A 15385-nucleotide genomic window follows, 5' to 3' on the forward strand; every position below is an offset into this window, starting at 1 on the left:
GTTACGAAATGCTTATTATAGGCATGTCGGGAGACTTTTATAATATGTTGTGTTTCTGAGAAGTAAAGGAATGGAAGGAATTTAAGTTGAGTCAGAATATGCTGGAAAGACATGCTATTTGGAGATAACTTGATTAAGTGAACTGAAATGTTCCATAGAAGACTGAAATTTTGTTCTCAAATATTGAAGTGCTAAACAAGAATATTTTCTATCGTGTCAGCAAATAAGGGTATGATAGCAGAACACATAGGCTTTCACAGCCAGGTCAAGGTCAGGGGATTTTGGGCTAAGGGGAAAAATATAAGTATAAATTTTCAATTAGCATTAAATTGAATAAATATTTGCATAGTTTGCTAAAAACTTTGTGTAGAAATGGATATGCTTGTTCAAAAATTTCTAGTGCTTTGTTTCAAAAATTCCTGTATTTCATGTTTATAGTTTTAGTTTTATGATGTTCTGGTATTTTGACAAAAAAAACGAATTGACATAATTTTTGTTTCTTTAATCCAGTATTGTTGCCTATGAAAGTTATTTTTTAATAAGTGTTGATGGGAACAAAACTGCATCGGTTCAAATATCCACAAATCTGGGACTCACCAATACATATTTTTAAAGGAATTTATGTCATATTTGATAATAATTTGTTCATATAGAAAAACGTAGTTGATTTAAAACATAGACCCTATACATTTTTATTTTCATCAATGCAGTTTCGGAATCAGATGATGAACAGCATGACGGTCATTATCTTCATCCAAGTCTTTCTGGTATGGCTGAAAACATACCTAAAGTAAGCTTTATTCTTTATTGTTTCCCATTTATGCATATTGTAGGCTTAGATTAAAAGGTTAAGAAAATTGATTCAGTCTAGGGTTTGTTTTCATGCGCATATTTGTATTTTTTAATTTGGTTGCAATAAAAACATGAAAATATTTTTAATGCTAAACGTGTCATAAATAATCCTCCATCAAAATGTTTATTAAGGTTTGTTAACAACTATTTGAAGTAATTGCTAGAATGTGTCATCAATCACATGTAATACATGGGAGTATTCAGTGTTCTTATATCAACAAATTGTGATATCACATTTCTGTTTTCAAAAAAAAATTATTTCTAGATTGAAGTTTTATCCTAATAAAAAGCTGTTTGGTCTTAGTTTGTTTCAATTTCTAATTGTTTTTATTTTTCTGATTCAGTTCACTGTACCATCAATAAATTTTCGTAGAACTGGAGATGATAGTTATTCTTTATTGGTTAAGAACTTGAAAGATCGCATTGAGTATGATACACAGAGAAATTCACCAGTACTCCAGGAAGATGAAGATAATGCTGGTGAGTTTATAGTTTTTACTCATTGAACTGATTTAATGTTGTGTTCTTTTCGTTGCCCCGCCCCCAATAGAGACGTGAATAAATTGATTAAAAAGATTGTATATAGGCTAAGCACAGTCCATCCCCAAAGCAGAGCTGCAAGGTGTACCAAAAACTGTGATATATGCTGTTTAATAATCTCTGAAAGAATTCGAAGAAATGAATTCTGCTGTGTAGAAAATATATTTCAGGGATTTTTATTGTGTGCAGAACATTTTCATTCAGCTGAGCACTCATTGCAGAACCATACAAAACATTCTGCTTTCAGGTAATCCACCCCCCCCCCTCCCAATAAATGAATATCAACGATTGCAACTCATAAATTTGATTAAGCTGGGTATTCGTTTATGTGGTAAATGTGTAAATGGTAGTGTTACACAGTTAATATATTGATGACTAAAATAATTGGTCACTGTCAATTATTTATTCTGATTTTATTGAATTTTTTTCTCTTTTATATAGACTCTGAAGGTGATAAAATGAAATCAAAACCTCAGCCGAAGAGAAAAGAGTTGCATACAAAAAAAGAATCATCTGGTACTTCCAGTGATAGCGATGATTCACTAAGTTCAGATAGTGATGAGGAAGATATAACACCTCCACCTCCAGATGTAAAACCAGTCATTGATAAGATGGCAGAATATGTTGCAAAAAATGGAGTTGACTTTGAAACTATAGTCAAAGGCAAAAGTAATTTGATTTGAATTTTTAGTTCTTAAATGATCTTGCTGGTGATCACACTGTCACTTAAATGGCACGGCCTTTTCAAAAGGTTTATCATTCCAGTTTCATGTACAGTGCAACTTCACTAAAAGAAAACTCAATTTAACAATAAATCTCTATAATAATATTTATATCTTGCTCGAAGTTGCTTCGGGTCTAATGTTAAACTTTTCTCGATACAATGATATCCTTTACTACGATAATTTCCTCTACAGCTATTTAATAGATTTTGTGACTACTAAAATAATATTTTTTGTTTTTGCTCAAAATTTTCTTCAATATATTTTTGAATTCCTCACCAGTTTTTTAATTTTCAGGGTAGTTTATCGCATCTGTATTTTGCACTGTCTGCCCTCTAAAAGTGTTAATGAAGTTACTGTGAAGCTACTTTCTGTGTAGTACAGGATAGAGTTGTACAGCAAAACTACTTTACAATGTGGAACAACTAACTAAATTTTTATCATCTACTAATCAATTAAAATTTTTTGCTGCAACTAAATACTAAAACATATATTTTATTTTGGTACTAAATATTTTCAATAAAAATTGTGTAAACAGAACCAAAGATTGATATTGCCAATAGGGGGTGTAGCCTGGATTGTTCTCAGCTGGTACGGTATGGCACTAATAATGCCAATTCAGAATAGCTGCCAATAACAACATAAATTTTGTAGCGACTGTTGATAATGCTACCTCTCAAAATATAACGATAACTTGATATTTTTCCAGAGTCCATAGACTGGTTATACCAAGGTTTCACTGTATGGTGATACTTCAGCTAACGAATGTCTTGGTTTACAAATTTTTTGGCTAACAAAGATTTTCACGAGTTCTTTTTGTAATTTTGGGTTCAAATAATGTTGTTCATTCAATAGTCTTGGATTTTCTGCCTTGGCTAATGAACATTTTAATTTCAGTTGATGGGGATGCACGTGCAAACATAACACAGACTCATCATGAGCTAATTTTTTGTGCTAATCAAAATAAATCCAATGAATAAATATCACCTGAGCCAAATTGATTTATTTATACCTTGGAATCACTTTCCAGATACACCTCTTTTCTTTTCAGAAAAATTTTGAGCCATTTCATGTAAAATGATTAAGCTAAGAGAAAATGCATTAAAAAAACCACCTCAGATTCGAATGGTTTTAGTGGATACGGTTTTCAATAAGTTTACAGTTTAGTTTAAGACTTAATACAAAGATGAATAGTCTAGACATTCTAAGAACTTATCTTTTTCCATCTGCATGTGTGAATGAGAAAAATGAGCTGACTTTATCCATAGCACACCACCTCACACACTTTTTTTTCACTATGGCTCATAAAGCTGACTGCATAGTCTACATTATGTAAAATAAAAGATATGTGCTGTATCTCATCGTTCTATAAATTCTCCTTCATCCAATTGCATTGTTTATTTTAGCCTTCTGTGAGTTTCTGATTTTATATAGTTGCTGCTTCTTAGTGTGTTTGATTAAAGTTACAAATTTTGTGCAGTTTCTAGAAAAAAATTAAATCATTTTCCTTAGGGAATGGGAAATTGCATTTGGCTAACAAATGTGATTCTGTAATTAAATATCTTCATTAGCCGAGATATCACTGTATTTCAAGCTTTGCTGTAATTTTATGACTGATATTGAGTTCCTAAGGATTTTTCTTTTTTTTTTTTAAAAAGTTTTCTTTGGATACTTTATACAAGTGTGAAATAAACGCAAACTATTATGAAAAATTGCAGTTGTGTAAGACTTTCTGTGGTCTTGGGAAGTAGATGTGTGCCCATTATATGACATTTTCTTGTTAATGTGTGTATGCAGAAGCATATTTTTTCCAAAAGAGCATTTCAAAACTTGATTCAATCTTATTCAAAATCAGGAACCTGGTATTTTGATTGTTTGTCTTTTTAAAAATAAGTTTTCATCAAAACAAGTATAGGAAAGTGGTGGTAATTTCTTCATTGATATCTGTCATTCTTCTACTATTTGAAGATCTGGGAATTTCTGATCGGGTTTACCCCGTCCCCCACTAGATTATAGAATAAAATCTCCAGCTTATATTATCTGCAGTAAATTATTATTTAATTTTAAGTTCAATGAAATTGTCAATGAATCTTTTTTAATAGAATTATCAGTTTCATATTTCTGTGTTTAGTCTGCACTTAACTGTCAGAATTATCATTTGCTGGGTTTTTTTTTTAGAAAAACTTGTAATGAAAATTCAAAATTAATGTTTTTAAGTACCTTATCTCTAACATTCTTCATAAATTATTGCTTTATATTTGATGAAAATTTTTGAATTTATTTCAAACAAATTTGGTTGACAACGTGTGTATATATATATATATATATATATACAAATTTTTTTTTTGTAATTTCTTGTAGATGATAAAAGATTCAATTTTCTGAAACCGGGACACAAGTTTTATAACTACTACATGTTCAAGAAGAATATGGTTTCAAGATCAATTTCTGCTGCTACCTCGAATGTCACATTGAAAGAGCACAAAAATACTACAGTGTCTCAGAATGTACCTTCTCCATCTGACGCAAGTCTAAATGAAGATCAGAGTAGGTTGCAGACAGTTTCTAATCAACTCAGTGAAGGGGACCCAGTTACCACTACTTTGGATTCTTTGCCTTCCAGCATTACTGTAGATAATGCACAGGGGCCTTTAAAACAAGACACGTGTGAACCTGACACAACTGCTAACTTGAAAGCTTTGTCACCTTCAGAACCACCAAAGATGAAATCTCCAGTAAAGCCTATTGTTAAGGGTAATATTTTATATCATATGTAGTAAAGATATGATCGAAAATGTGAAGGTTTTTTTTTAAGTTAAATTTAATTTCATTTTTATAAAACATTCGGATCTAACTGGTGGTCATGCACATCAAGACTGGGCAAACCTCCAAAAATTTACATGCCCAGTCAACATTTTTATGACCAGAGCATGTCGGACAATTCATTTTCCCATCCCTGCTGCATATGTATGTACAGCTTCACTTTTCTTCTTCCAAACTGTTCTGCACAGAAGTACTGGAGTGGAATATGTACAAATGGTCAGTCATACAAAGTGATGTCTGATAATTAGCTGTTTGCATGAGAAAAAGATAAGAAAAATAACCAAACGATACTGAAATTACTTTTACATGATGATTTTTGCTGAGCCAAGACATGAAATCAATAGGCTGTCTAGATATTATGCTGAGGTGAATTTGGGAAGAAAAAAAGTGTTCTCTCCACTAGGAATCATTTATACCATAGAGGGACGATCCTCTTTTTCCTTAAAACACACTGTAGTGTGACTTGCTGAGTGGAGACATTGCAACCTCTCCCTCTCCTACTGCTGCTACCTAGAGGCCAATACCTAAAGTTAAGAGTGGCTGCAATGTCTACTCAGTAAGTCACCCTAATCTGCATGTTTTAAGAAGAAAGTAATCGTGTGGAAAAGAAGAAAATAATCTCTGTGGTATAATAGTCAGTGGGCTTGTCTGGTATGCAAGAGATCCTAGGTGTGATTTGCAGTGGTGAAAACTACATTTTCCCCAAGTTCACCCTCAACATAAAATCCAGATAGCCTATTAATTGCATTAAAAAAAAAAAAATTGCGAACACTCAGAACCTTTTTAAAATGCAGTGATACTTCAGCTAATGAATGCCTTGGCTTACAAATATTTCAGCTAACAAAGATTTTTTTTTTTTGCATTCTTTTGCCTATATCAATGAACATTTTTGTCGATGTGGATGTATGCGCTAACATGAAGCAGTCTCATCGCGAGTTAAATTTTTGTGCCAATCAAAATGAATCCAATGATTAACTGTCACTAGAGCTAGAGATTAATTTATTTCCACCTCAGAATCATTTCCAGATACACCTCTTTTTCTCTTTCAAAAAGATTTCAAGCCATTCATAAGAAATGAATAAGCTGATGGAAAATTGCATTTAAAAAAAAGAAAAGCACCTTATAGACCTGAATGGTTTCAACGCACGTAGCAAAATTCTTGATACCAATCTGAACATTTCAGACATTCTAGGAACTTATCTTTCCCATGTATGTGACAGAGAAATTATCTGATTATATCACATAGCACATCACCCAAGAACTTTTTTTTCACTATGGCTCAGCCACCTCGCTGGGCATTTTGCCTGTTGTGCCCTGTATTTGTATATTTGCATAATCTGATTGCATAGTGAAAAATATATTCAGTTCTTCATGTGCCATTAAACTTTACATCATACAATTGTGAAGTTATTTATCTCAGCTTCATTGGTATCAGTTTTGATTTTTATAGTGCTGCTTATTGGTTTATGAAAGGTACTTCAGAATTTTGGGACCTGAAACAAATTGAAAAACTAGAATAAGATTCTGGAATGAACCATCTTTGTTAGCTATGGTTAAAGCTGTGGATTTTTCATTAGACCTATGGACCATCAGTCAGTTTATTCAAGTTATAATTAGAGTGAAAAACCCTCTTTGATTAATCAAGCCACATTTTTTCCCTTTTTATAAATTGTGGAAATTTTAAAGTTTTGGGCAATAATAAGTCAACAGAAGTTAAATTTTTTGCTTTTTTGTACATTACTTGCATAAAGATAGTCACTAAATTTATATAAAACCTTCTTCAGAAAAGTTCCAGGACTGATTTGTGATGCCACACCTGTAATGTTCAAACATAAAAAATGGATGTCATTTAGTCACTCGATATGCGTCCTGAATAAACATGGTCTTGAATGTGTTTCCATACAAAATGACTACTTTGGCAAGACTTAGGACCATTTAAAGAGAGTCCTTTACCTTTTTTCCTCTAGGCAAAGGACTACTGCTACAACAAAACCATACATTCACCTTGTAAACGCTCCTCGAGGAATTTCTAATGAATTGATACATGCAGGAAACATGTTGTGTGTGTGCATGGTGGTATGCAAGTTCCCTAATGTATTTATGTTAGTGTTATGCTTGTTTCTGTTATACTGGTATAGCTATCTGTCTTCCATGTTTTGAATAGAAAGTGGCAAATGATTGAATTTTCATGTTATGTAAATATTGTGTTGTACACAAAGGACTGTCATCTTTATGAGTTCATCTGCTCAACATTTTCCCACTACTAGTGATTGGAATCATCAGGAGGTACCTAAGTTGCATTACTGAATTAAAATTTGTTGTTGGCTAGTCTAAGTTTAACGGCTGACTGATGTTTCAACAATCGCAGCTTATATATAAATATTTCACTTGTGAGATGCTACTTTGCCATGATTGGTCTTTTCGAACTTGTACTGATGTCTTGTGAGCATCATCCACGAGTCCAGAAAGCTGTAATTCAACAAGATGCTCCATTTTACCTACTTGGTTGTTTGGCTCATTTTGTTTTTGGGCAAGGAGAGAACCAAGAGGTATTTTTTCCCTTCAAAGCAAGTATCTCCATCCCTCTGAGGGATCATCCATCACTACCTTCTTTTTCTTATTTTAGTGATTTGTTTTGCTTGAATATGCTGATAGTGCCTCTCTACTACATTCAAGTAATTAACATGCTGTGATTATTGGAAGGTCTGTCAGTCAGCTGTTAAAAAATTATGTGCTTGTTCAATATTAATTAATGTAACTTAGACAACTCCTGATGATGCCAATCATATTATCATTGGAAATATATTAAGAAAGGGAACTCAAACTGATGACAAACCTCTACTTCAAAAAACTCTCAATATTGATTATGACTGCAAAATTTTATCAATTACAATAACTTCCTGTATATAATCCTTGCACATGCAAATTTTGATATTGTGAGAAACCAATAATCTGCAGCTGCAGCACCATTTAATTTCTGAACAAAATAGACTGCAGGTGGATGATCCTGCTCATTAACATAAAGGATGAAATGAAAACTGCTAAGATTTTAATCTGAATGTATACAAAACGATGTACGATTTTTCTGAAATCATAATAATCAGCATTTAGGTAGTGATCTATATCAGCCACTAATGAAAGCTTAAGGATTGGACGGGGTTGTCACACTTTTTTTGCAGGAGATTACAATACCATGACCATTCATTGCTAAATTATAATAAACCTTGTCCTGGAAGTTCTTTAACAATGTAAGCTATTATAAAACTTCGTCACCCGTGGATAAGATTCTATGTTAATGACAATTTATGAATAAATCTTTTTTTTTTTTCATTCTCATTAATCTGCTCAAAGCAATTTTTTGTTCAATTGTGCTCATTTGTAATTTCCAAGTTTCATTATCATTAACATAAGTTATTGTATCATTTTTCATTTTCAGGTCCGATTTGTTTCTCTTTGAAGCCTAAGGATTCAGAAATTCCTCTTTTGGAAAAGCCAAAGAAGCCAGCTTTGCTTCTAGATGATTCTGAGGATGAAGATGGTGATGGAAATAAAGTCGATACTACAAATACTGCATCCAGTGAGAAGTCTCACCCAATGGCTGTTGTCCATTCTGTTGTGCCATCAAAATCAACCCCCAGTGCTTCTGTTGAGAATGAAGAGAAAGCTAAACGACTGACAAATGAAGAAATTGAAGCAAAACTAGGTATTTGGGTCTATTATGCTCATTGGTAAATTATGTAATATTTTAATCTCATAAGAATAAATTATTTACCATCTAGATAATACATAATATAATACATAAGATTGTAAAAAAATTATATATTTTTGGCCATATAACATCTTTAGGTTTGTCACGCTGTGTTCTGAACATGGATGCTTATTCTTGTGGTCATGTTAATGAAGTTTAACTCTCATAGTATCATTTTTCCCTAGCTTCTGTTTGAATGTGAATATGGCTGCTTCATTAGAAGTTTTCACCAATGAAGAACAAAAAGCAGTGAACAGATTTTTCTGATTGAAAGATGTGCTAGGGACTAAAATTTGTCAGAGACTTACAACACAGTGCTCTATAAGTGTGTGTGAATGAATACAGCAAGCTCAAGAAATTGTACTGGTAAGCGAGTTGCCATTGACAATAGAGCTTATTCTCTGTTGATTAATCATGGTTCTGCTTATCAAATCATCCGCAACAAGCTTAGTTTTCACGAAGTCTACAAAATGAGTGTAAGATAATGTTGCGTGACAATGCACCTCCAAATATGGCTGACAATATTGTTGAAACTTTTACCCATTTCAGTTTTGACTTCTCAAATTTGTTTCATGTTGTCTGTTTTCTTATGGGCAAAGAGGTGCAGGAAGCTGTACATAAATAATTGGAGCAACTTAAAACACTTTTCTCTGAAGGAATACCCAAACGTTTGGACAACTGCATCTAGTGCATAAAAAAATGAGAGGAAAAATAACCAACTTATCCAACCTTTACATTAGTATAAATAAATCTTAAAAATAAAGTGAAGATAATTTTTGACTCATCCTTGTAAGGTTTGTATAGTTTGAATTAAGTTCTTGTTTATAAAGGTGGTTGTTGTGATATTGATGTCTCTTACCAAAGACATATCTTGCCTAATTTGTTTATGTTATGCAATTTGTAATTTTATGATAATTTTTTACTTTGTTCTTTCAGCCGAAGAAAAAATGAAGGACAAATTAGCTGCAGCCGTCAGAGAAAGGTTAACTCAGCAAAAGAGGGACAAACAGTTGCAGCTTGAGAGAAAGCAACGGGCCGCTCTGTTTTTGAAGATGCTGCAGAAGAAGCCATCAAATGTTAGTTCTGAAACTGCTCAACCCCTGCAATCTTTTGAATCTGTGGATGAAGAGAGGCCAAAGTCTGTAACAGGCTCACCAGAATTCAAGAATGGCAGCTACTCATCCCCAGTTTTTAGCGAGAAAAGCTCCCCAAAAGATGTGTAAGTAAAAATATTTGTTTTTTTTTATCAGTTTTGTCATTATGTCTGTCATTTATCAAGAATTTTATCAGATATATAAAATGTACAACTTTTATTTTCAAATTAGTAACTATCCTGCACTTAACTTTAAACTGTTGAACTCTCATGCTGTATAAAAGATGAGGAAAAAAGTATTGCAATTTTTTTTAAAAATTAAAGATGAAAAAAAACTGTTTTAAAAAATATATGTGAGTCAACTTGAAATAATGATTCCCCAATAAATGAATTTTTAATTTTTCTCCTAAATAATAAAATACAGTATATACAATGAGACTGCAGAAACTAAAAACAAATACAGAATTTTTTACACACTTAAAAGCGTTCAGCAGGACTTAAGGAAGAATCATGTTATTCTTTTCCTTAAAAATTAAACCATTTCAACCATGATACAAATACAAATACAACGCCACAACAGGCAAATTGCCCAACGAGGTGGCTGACTTAAGAACATCAAGGATCCCCGAACCCTTTTTTACCCTACCTACGAGCCCTACCTACTACTGCTACACCACACATGCACCCCGCCCACAACCCCCCGCAGAACCCCCAACGAATCGGTACATGCGGGAATGTGCGTGTACGTGTAGTGAAACCTGACGTGAAGTTTTTTTTTTGTTTCTCTGTAATGTTTGTTATGTGTAGTGCTGCCATCTGCCACCAGTTTTTCAAACTATGAGTGAAGGATTTTTCGTTGTAGGACTGCCGCTCTCTGTGGCGAGACTTTTTAACGGGGAGATCGGCTCGCATTTGCGCCTTGAAGTTGGGAACCACAGAAAACCAACTTCAGCCGACCACCACTGTGGGGTTCGAACCCGGATCCTCGCATCGCGAGTCCGTCACTATAACCACTCGACCACCACAGCGGCAAATATATAAAGCAATATATAAGGCAAATATATAATTTAGTATGGTACAATTCAATTATTTCTAATGCAAAAGAGCCAAAACAAAATAGGTGTTGCTTGAATACAGTATTTATCAAGATTTTTATCATCAATAATAATGTGCAGATATAGTAATATTAGTCTAATTGCATGAAGGAATAAAAAAGAAAGATAATCTGAGAATAAGTATGTAAATTGTAATCTTCATCAGTTCACATTTAATTTACTTGATATGACTTTTAGTTGCAGGTCTCTTGAAGTATAGACTTCTGTTGAAAGCATAGGTTGCTTTCAATATAGACAGTTCTTGGATGTACCCCTCCCCCCTCCACAATCTCAAATATTTAACTAAGCTTCACCGAACTACATTATGGTCATTGCCTACTATTCTAGATTGATTTGCTTTTATTATCATTATACAGATGTCATACAGGGCAGTGGGAGCAAAAATTACTTATTTTGAATTGCATTGCTTTGAATGATCACTGTTTTGAATTCACTGTTTTAATTTTGCTTTGAGGTAAATTAAAAATAAATAAATGCAATAAAAAACTGCAATATACTGTCACCTAGTATTGAAATGAAATGTCTTGACAATTGCTTTAGCATGTTGGCACTATAGTTGGTAACTTGTAACCTCGCTATGAAAGAAAAACAAAATTATGCAGTGTGAAAATCCCATGTAATGACACCCTTATAATGATGATAGCCTGTATAATAATTTGACTCTTGAGTCCTGATACCTCATCATAGTGTTTATACATTCAATCTATAATAATAAATCCTTTGTAGCAGTGTTTCTCTCAAAGTGTGTGTTGGGGTTTGACAAGGACCTGAAAATGTTGACATTTGTGCCTGTCTGTGGCTTTGAAGTGGTTCTTTTATGAATGTACAATATCTACTAAATTTTTCCTGCGTTCTGCAGATAAATGGTACCTAGAGTAAGGGAGATGGGGGCAAAAGTTTTTTTGGAACCCCTGCTTCGCAATGATATGTTTCTATATTTCTCTTGTCCTTTGCATGTCATTATATAGGAGTTTCATAATACAAAATATTTACTTTTGGGCTTCCGAACCCATTTTTGTCATGTCATCTGAGTTTGAGTTACTGATTGTAGTATTCAACAGAAGATATATAAAAAGAGAGACATCAAGTTGGAGGGAAAGCAGAAACGTTTTTTTCTTTCTGTTGATTTGCAAAATTAGAAACACAGTATAGGTTTTTTCAAAGAATTCATTTGTATCTAAAATTTATTTTCTTCAGCCTCATTGTATAAATTTACAAATTTTGACAGCTCATCCTCAACATTAGTCCCCGAACCTTCACCAGCTGCCTCAATTCAAGAGCAGTGGTCATCCTCATCAGAGTCTGAAGAACCAGCGAAGACTAAAGATGAGGAGCAATCTCAGATCATGGAACAATTGCCAAAAGTCAAACCGTCACAAGAATCCTCAGTTCATGTGAAAAAACGCAAGAAGTCTCCATCGACAAAGACATCTAAGTCTCACAAATCCTCCAAAAAGCATAAGCGATCAAGATCCCGTTCTCCCGGTCACAAGCATAAAAGCTCAAAGTCTAAGACAAAAAAGGAGAAGAAGCTTCCTGCTGCCTATGCTATCGTACGCAGGTTAGTGTGCTAATTCTTTTTTTTTTTTTCTCCTGCACTGAATGGGAATGAAACTTTTATGATGAAATTCTTTAAAAAGTTCAGTCGGTTAGCAAAAGTCCACTTGAGGTAATACATGAAGGCCTATATAAGATTTTTTAGCCATTTTTGACCCACCACCTCCTCCTATATTATATTGGAATTAGAGACATCTACTGGGAAGGCACAAGCTTCTATGCCCCCCAAGACAATCAAAAATTTATATGATGAAAAATATTTTTGAAAAAATAAATAAAATTTAAGAAACATTCTTTTATATGTTATTATAATCAATTTCTCTCAATTTCAATGCTATTTGAAGGCTAAAAACTCAAAATGTCTCTTTGAGAAATTCATTGCGAGCCACCCGCTAAACTTTTTTGTCCCTCATGTATGTTCACTTATGTATGTACGGGAGTCCAGCAAATCACTCGAGGACAATGCATATGATGCGCTGAGCGGAAACAAAACCGTTTTGACAACCCCCCTTAAATGAGGCAGGGCTTGGGAGGAGTGGTCTGTGAGGTCTACCAGAGAAAGAGGTCAAAAGCAGACTTACCATTGGGGTGGGAGGGATTTTAGTTCAGGTGCCCATAAACTAGGAAATTTTTTTTTCCTTGTTTTAGGCATACCCAGCATAGATGTCAATAATGTTTCATACTTTAGGATGGTTGATGACATAAGCATTGTTCACGCACCCATCCCTTGTCATCAAAAGTCAGCAAATCCAACCCCCCCCCCCCCCCGTATTGATGCTGATGTAATACTTGAATGGCCCCTTATTAAATTTGAGTAAACTTTTCAAAGTATGTTTGATTAGTTAAAAGATAAAATATGTAGGAATATGTGATTTTCTAATGCCTAAGATAAGGGAAATTCTGAAATCAGGTATGCTTGTATCCTTTCATGATGTTTTGTTGTACCAAATTCAGACCTTAATCTACCATATTTCTTTTACTGTTCGATGCAGCATTCACATTTTCAGGAAAAAGAATTTTAGAGCAGTTTGCTATGCTTAAATTGGTGTGATGCTTAAAGCAAATTTTGTTGAAGTAGCACAATCACAACCATAAGCAGATATGGGCTCTTTGAATCTGGGAGAGGATAGTACATCTGTGCAGTATTAAATATTTTCTTTAATTTGATCGCCACTTTTTAGCAAAGTAGTTATCTACCAAACTGACATATGCAGGTCGAGGATTGTAAAAGTTTATGCAAAACAATAAAGCATTGTTCCCATTTTCTATCACTCCAACTGGTTACTGTTATATTTTTCCTCCGATTCCTCATAATTTGAAGATGCATTCACATTTTTGAAATCCACATTACTTATATTTTGATTTATTTTCCACTAGTTTCCAAGTATTGTCACAAGGAACTTCAAATTTAAAGTTCGTTTCAATGTTAGTGGCATGTCAGCCATATTAGAGTTGGCCTGATGTTTAAAGTCAGTAACATTTCTTGTTTCTGGCACTCCTTTGAAGTCCATTCCAATTTATAGTCCTTCAAGCAGTGAAAATAGAGATGTATTCCTATATGCATTGAGAATCAATCTGCGCAAATATGTGCTCATGTCATGTCAATATAGTAACTACCCAGTCTCTAGAATTTCTAGGATATCTCCCAGTCTCTTAAAAAATTATTATATCTTTATATTTTTTATCTCTTGAAGTTTTACCCAAATTGTAACAAATTCCTAATTTTTGGTGTGGGGAGGTGTTTTTCCCATAAGGTTTTATCATAGAAAAATCAGTTATGTTTTCCCAAAATGACGCAGCAGGCATGATATCAGTTGTCACCATTGCTCTGAATGATAAATGTTTCATTTCGGTGTGAGGAAAATATGAAATTCACCAAACTGCACTGATTCTACCTTTTGACAGTTGAATCGGCAAGATGACTTCTGTATTAGATGACAGTAGGTCCTGTTTTGAGTAGGCCTGTTCCATTTTTTACCCTGATAGCTTCTTTTTTTTTTTTTTTTAATCAACAGAATTTTTGATTTTGAGTGTGCTAATGACATGTAATTTACCCTACTACTAGTTGATGACTGATACAATGTCTTGTTTTCTACAAATATTCCTTTTTTATTAGTTTCTGTAAGATTTTTTGTACCAAATTTATATTGACGTAAAAATCTCTCTAATTCTCGCTCTGTGGGGTTAATGTGATGATTGAAATCATTTTGTAGAATATACCATTGTGTCAGTACAATGTATGTTGTTTGCAAAAATGGCTACATAAAATATTATGCTGCACTTGGTGCTCTTGTTTCTTAAATTAAAAAAGTACTCTTATATTTCATACATAATTTTTTTTTCTGACAGATCCCGCAGCCGATCACGATCACCTGTTCGTTATGGTAATAGTGGACGATCCAGAAGCCCTTTGCATTTCAATTTCAACAGATGGAGGTGAAAGTGACGGAAATAGGAATTTTTAGTTCAATTGATATCATTTATATTGACATGTACATAGCAAATCACATACTGTATTTAATGTAAATAAAATTTTGGATGTTTGTGAGGAATTTAGTAGCATATGTTGTCACTTTCCTTCCGGAACCAACATTTTCATGCTTCAAAAAAATTGTGTTCATTGTGGTCAAATAAGAATTTTCTATGTCAAATGCATCATACATTCAATCATTTTAATCTCAATCTAGGTTGTAAAGATGGAAAAGTTTGTTATATTTTTTTTATCAATACAAATTTGTAAAAAAAAATTTGCATAATTGTAAAAAATACAATCATTTGTAAAAAATACAATCATTTTTATTTCATTTGTAATAAAAAATTGCACCTATGTAAGAGTCGAATTGGTCTGACTCTGTGGTTCCCAACCAGGGGGGTCATATGTTGTTCCTCTTTGTGGCCCTCTGAAATTTCTTACACTAATTGGACCACAATTTAA

The 15385-nt window shown here is 33.4% G+C and overlaps 1 protein-coding gene across 1 annotated transcript in view; it reads left to right on the forward strand.

The window, feature by feature from the left end:
- Window positions 1-15002, forward strand: part of su(w[a]) (suppressor of white-apricot) — a 28985-nt gene extending 13983 nt beyond the window's left edge. Inside the window, exons 6-13 of the mRNA XM_089245855.1 lie at window positions 711-790; window positions 1197-1332; window positions 1834-2061; window positions 4476-4868; window positions 8374-8640; window positions 9622-9904; window positions 12122-12454; window positions 14800-15002. Coding sequence (XP_089101981.1) covers window positions 711-790; window positions 1197-1332; window positions 1834-2061; window positions 4476-4868; window positions 8374-8640; window positions 9622-9904; window positions 12122-12454; window positions 14800-14890 — 1811 coding nt within the window. The 3' untranslated portion in view covers window positions 14891-15002. The remainder of the gene's footprint in view (window positions 1-710; window positions 791-1196; window positions 1333-1833; window positions 2062-4475; window positions 4869-8373; window positions 8641-9621; window positions 9905-12121; window positions 12455-14799) is intronic.
- Window positions 15003-15385: the final 383 nt, after the last annotated feature.

The sequence above is a fragment of the Pholcus phalangioides genome, unplaced genomic scaffold (genome assembly GCF_987345545.1).
Source record: "Pholcus phalangioides strain wild (caught in Gottingen) unplaced genomic scaffold, Ppha-v1.0 ptg000016l_1, whole genome shotgun sequence".
NCBI lineage: Eukaryota > Metazoa > Arthropoda > Arachnida > Araneae > Pholcidae > Pholcus > Pholcus phalangioides.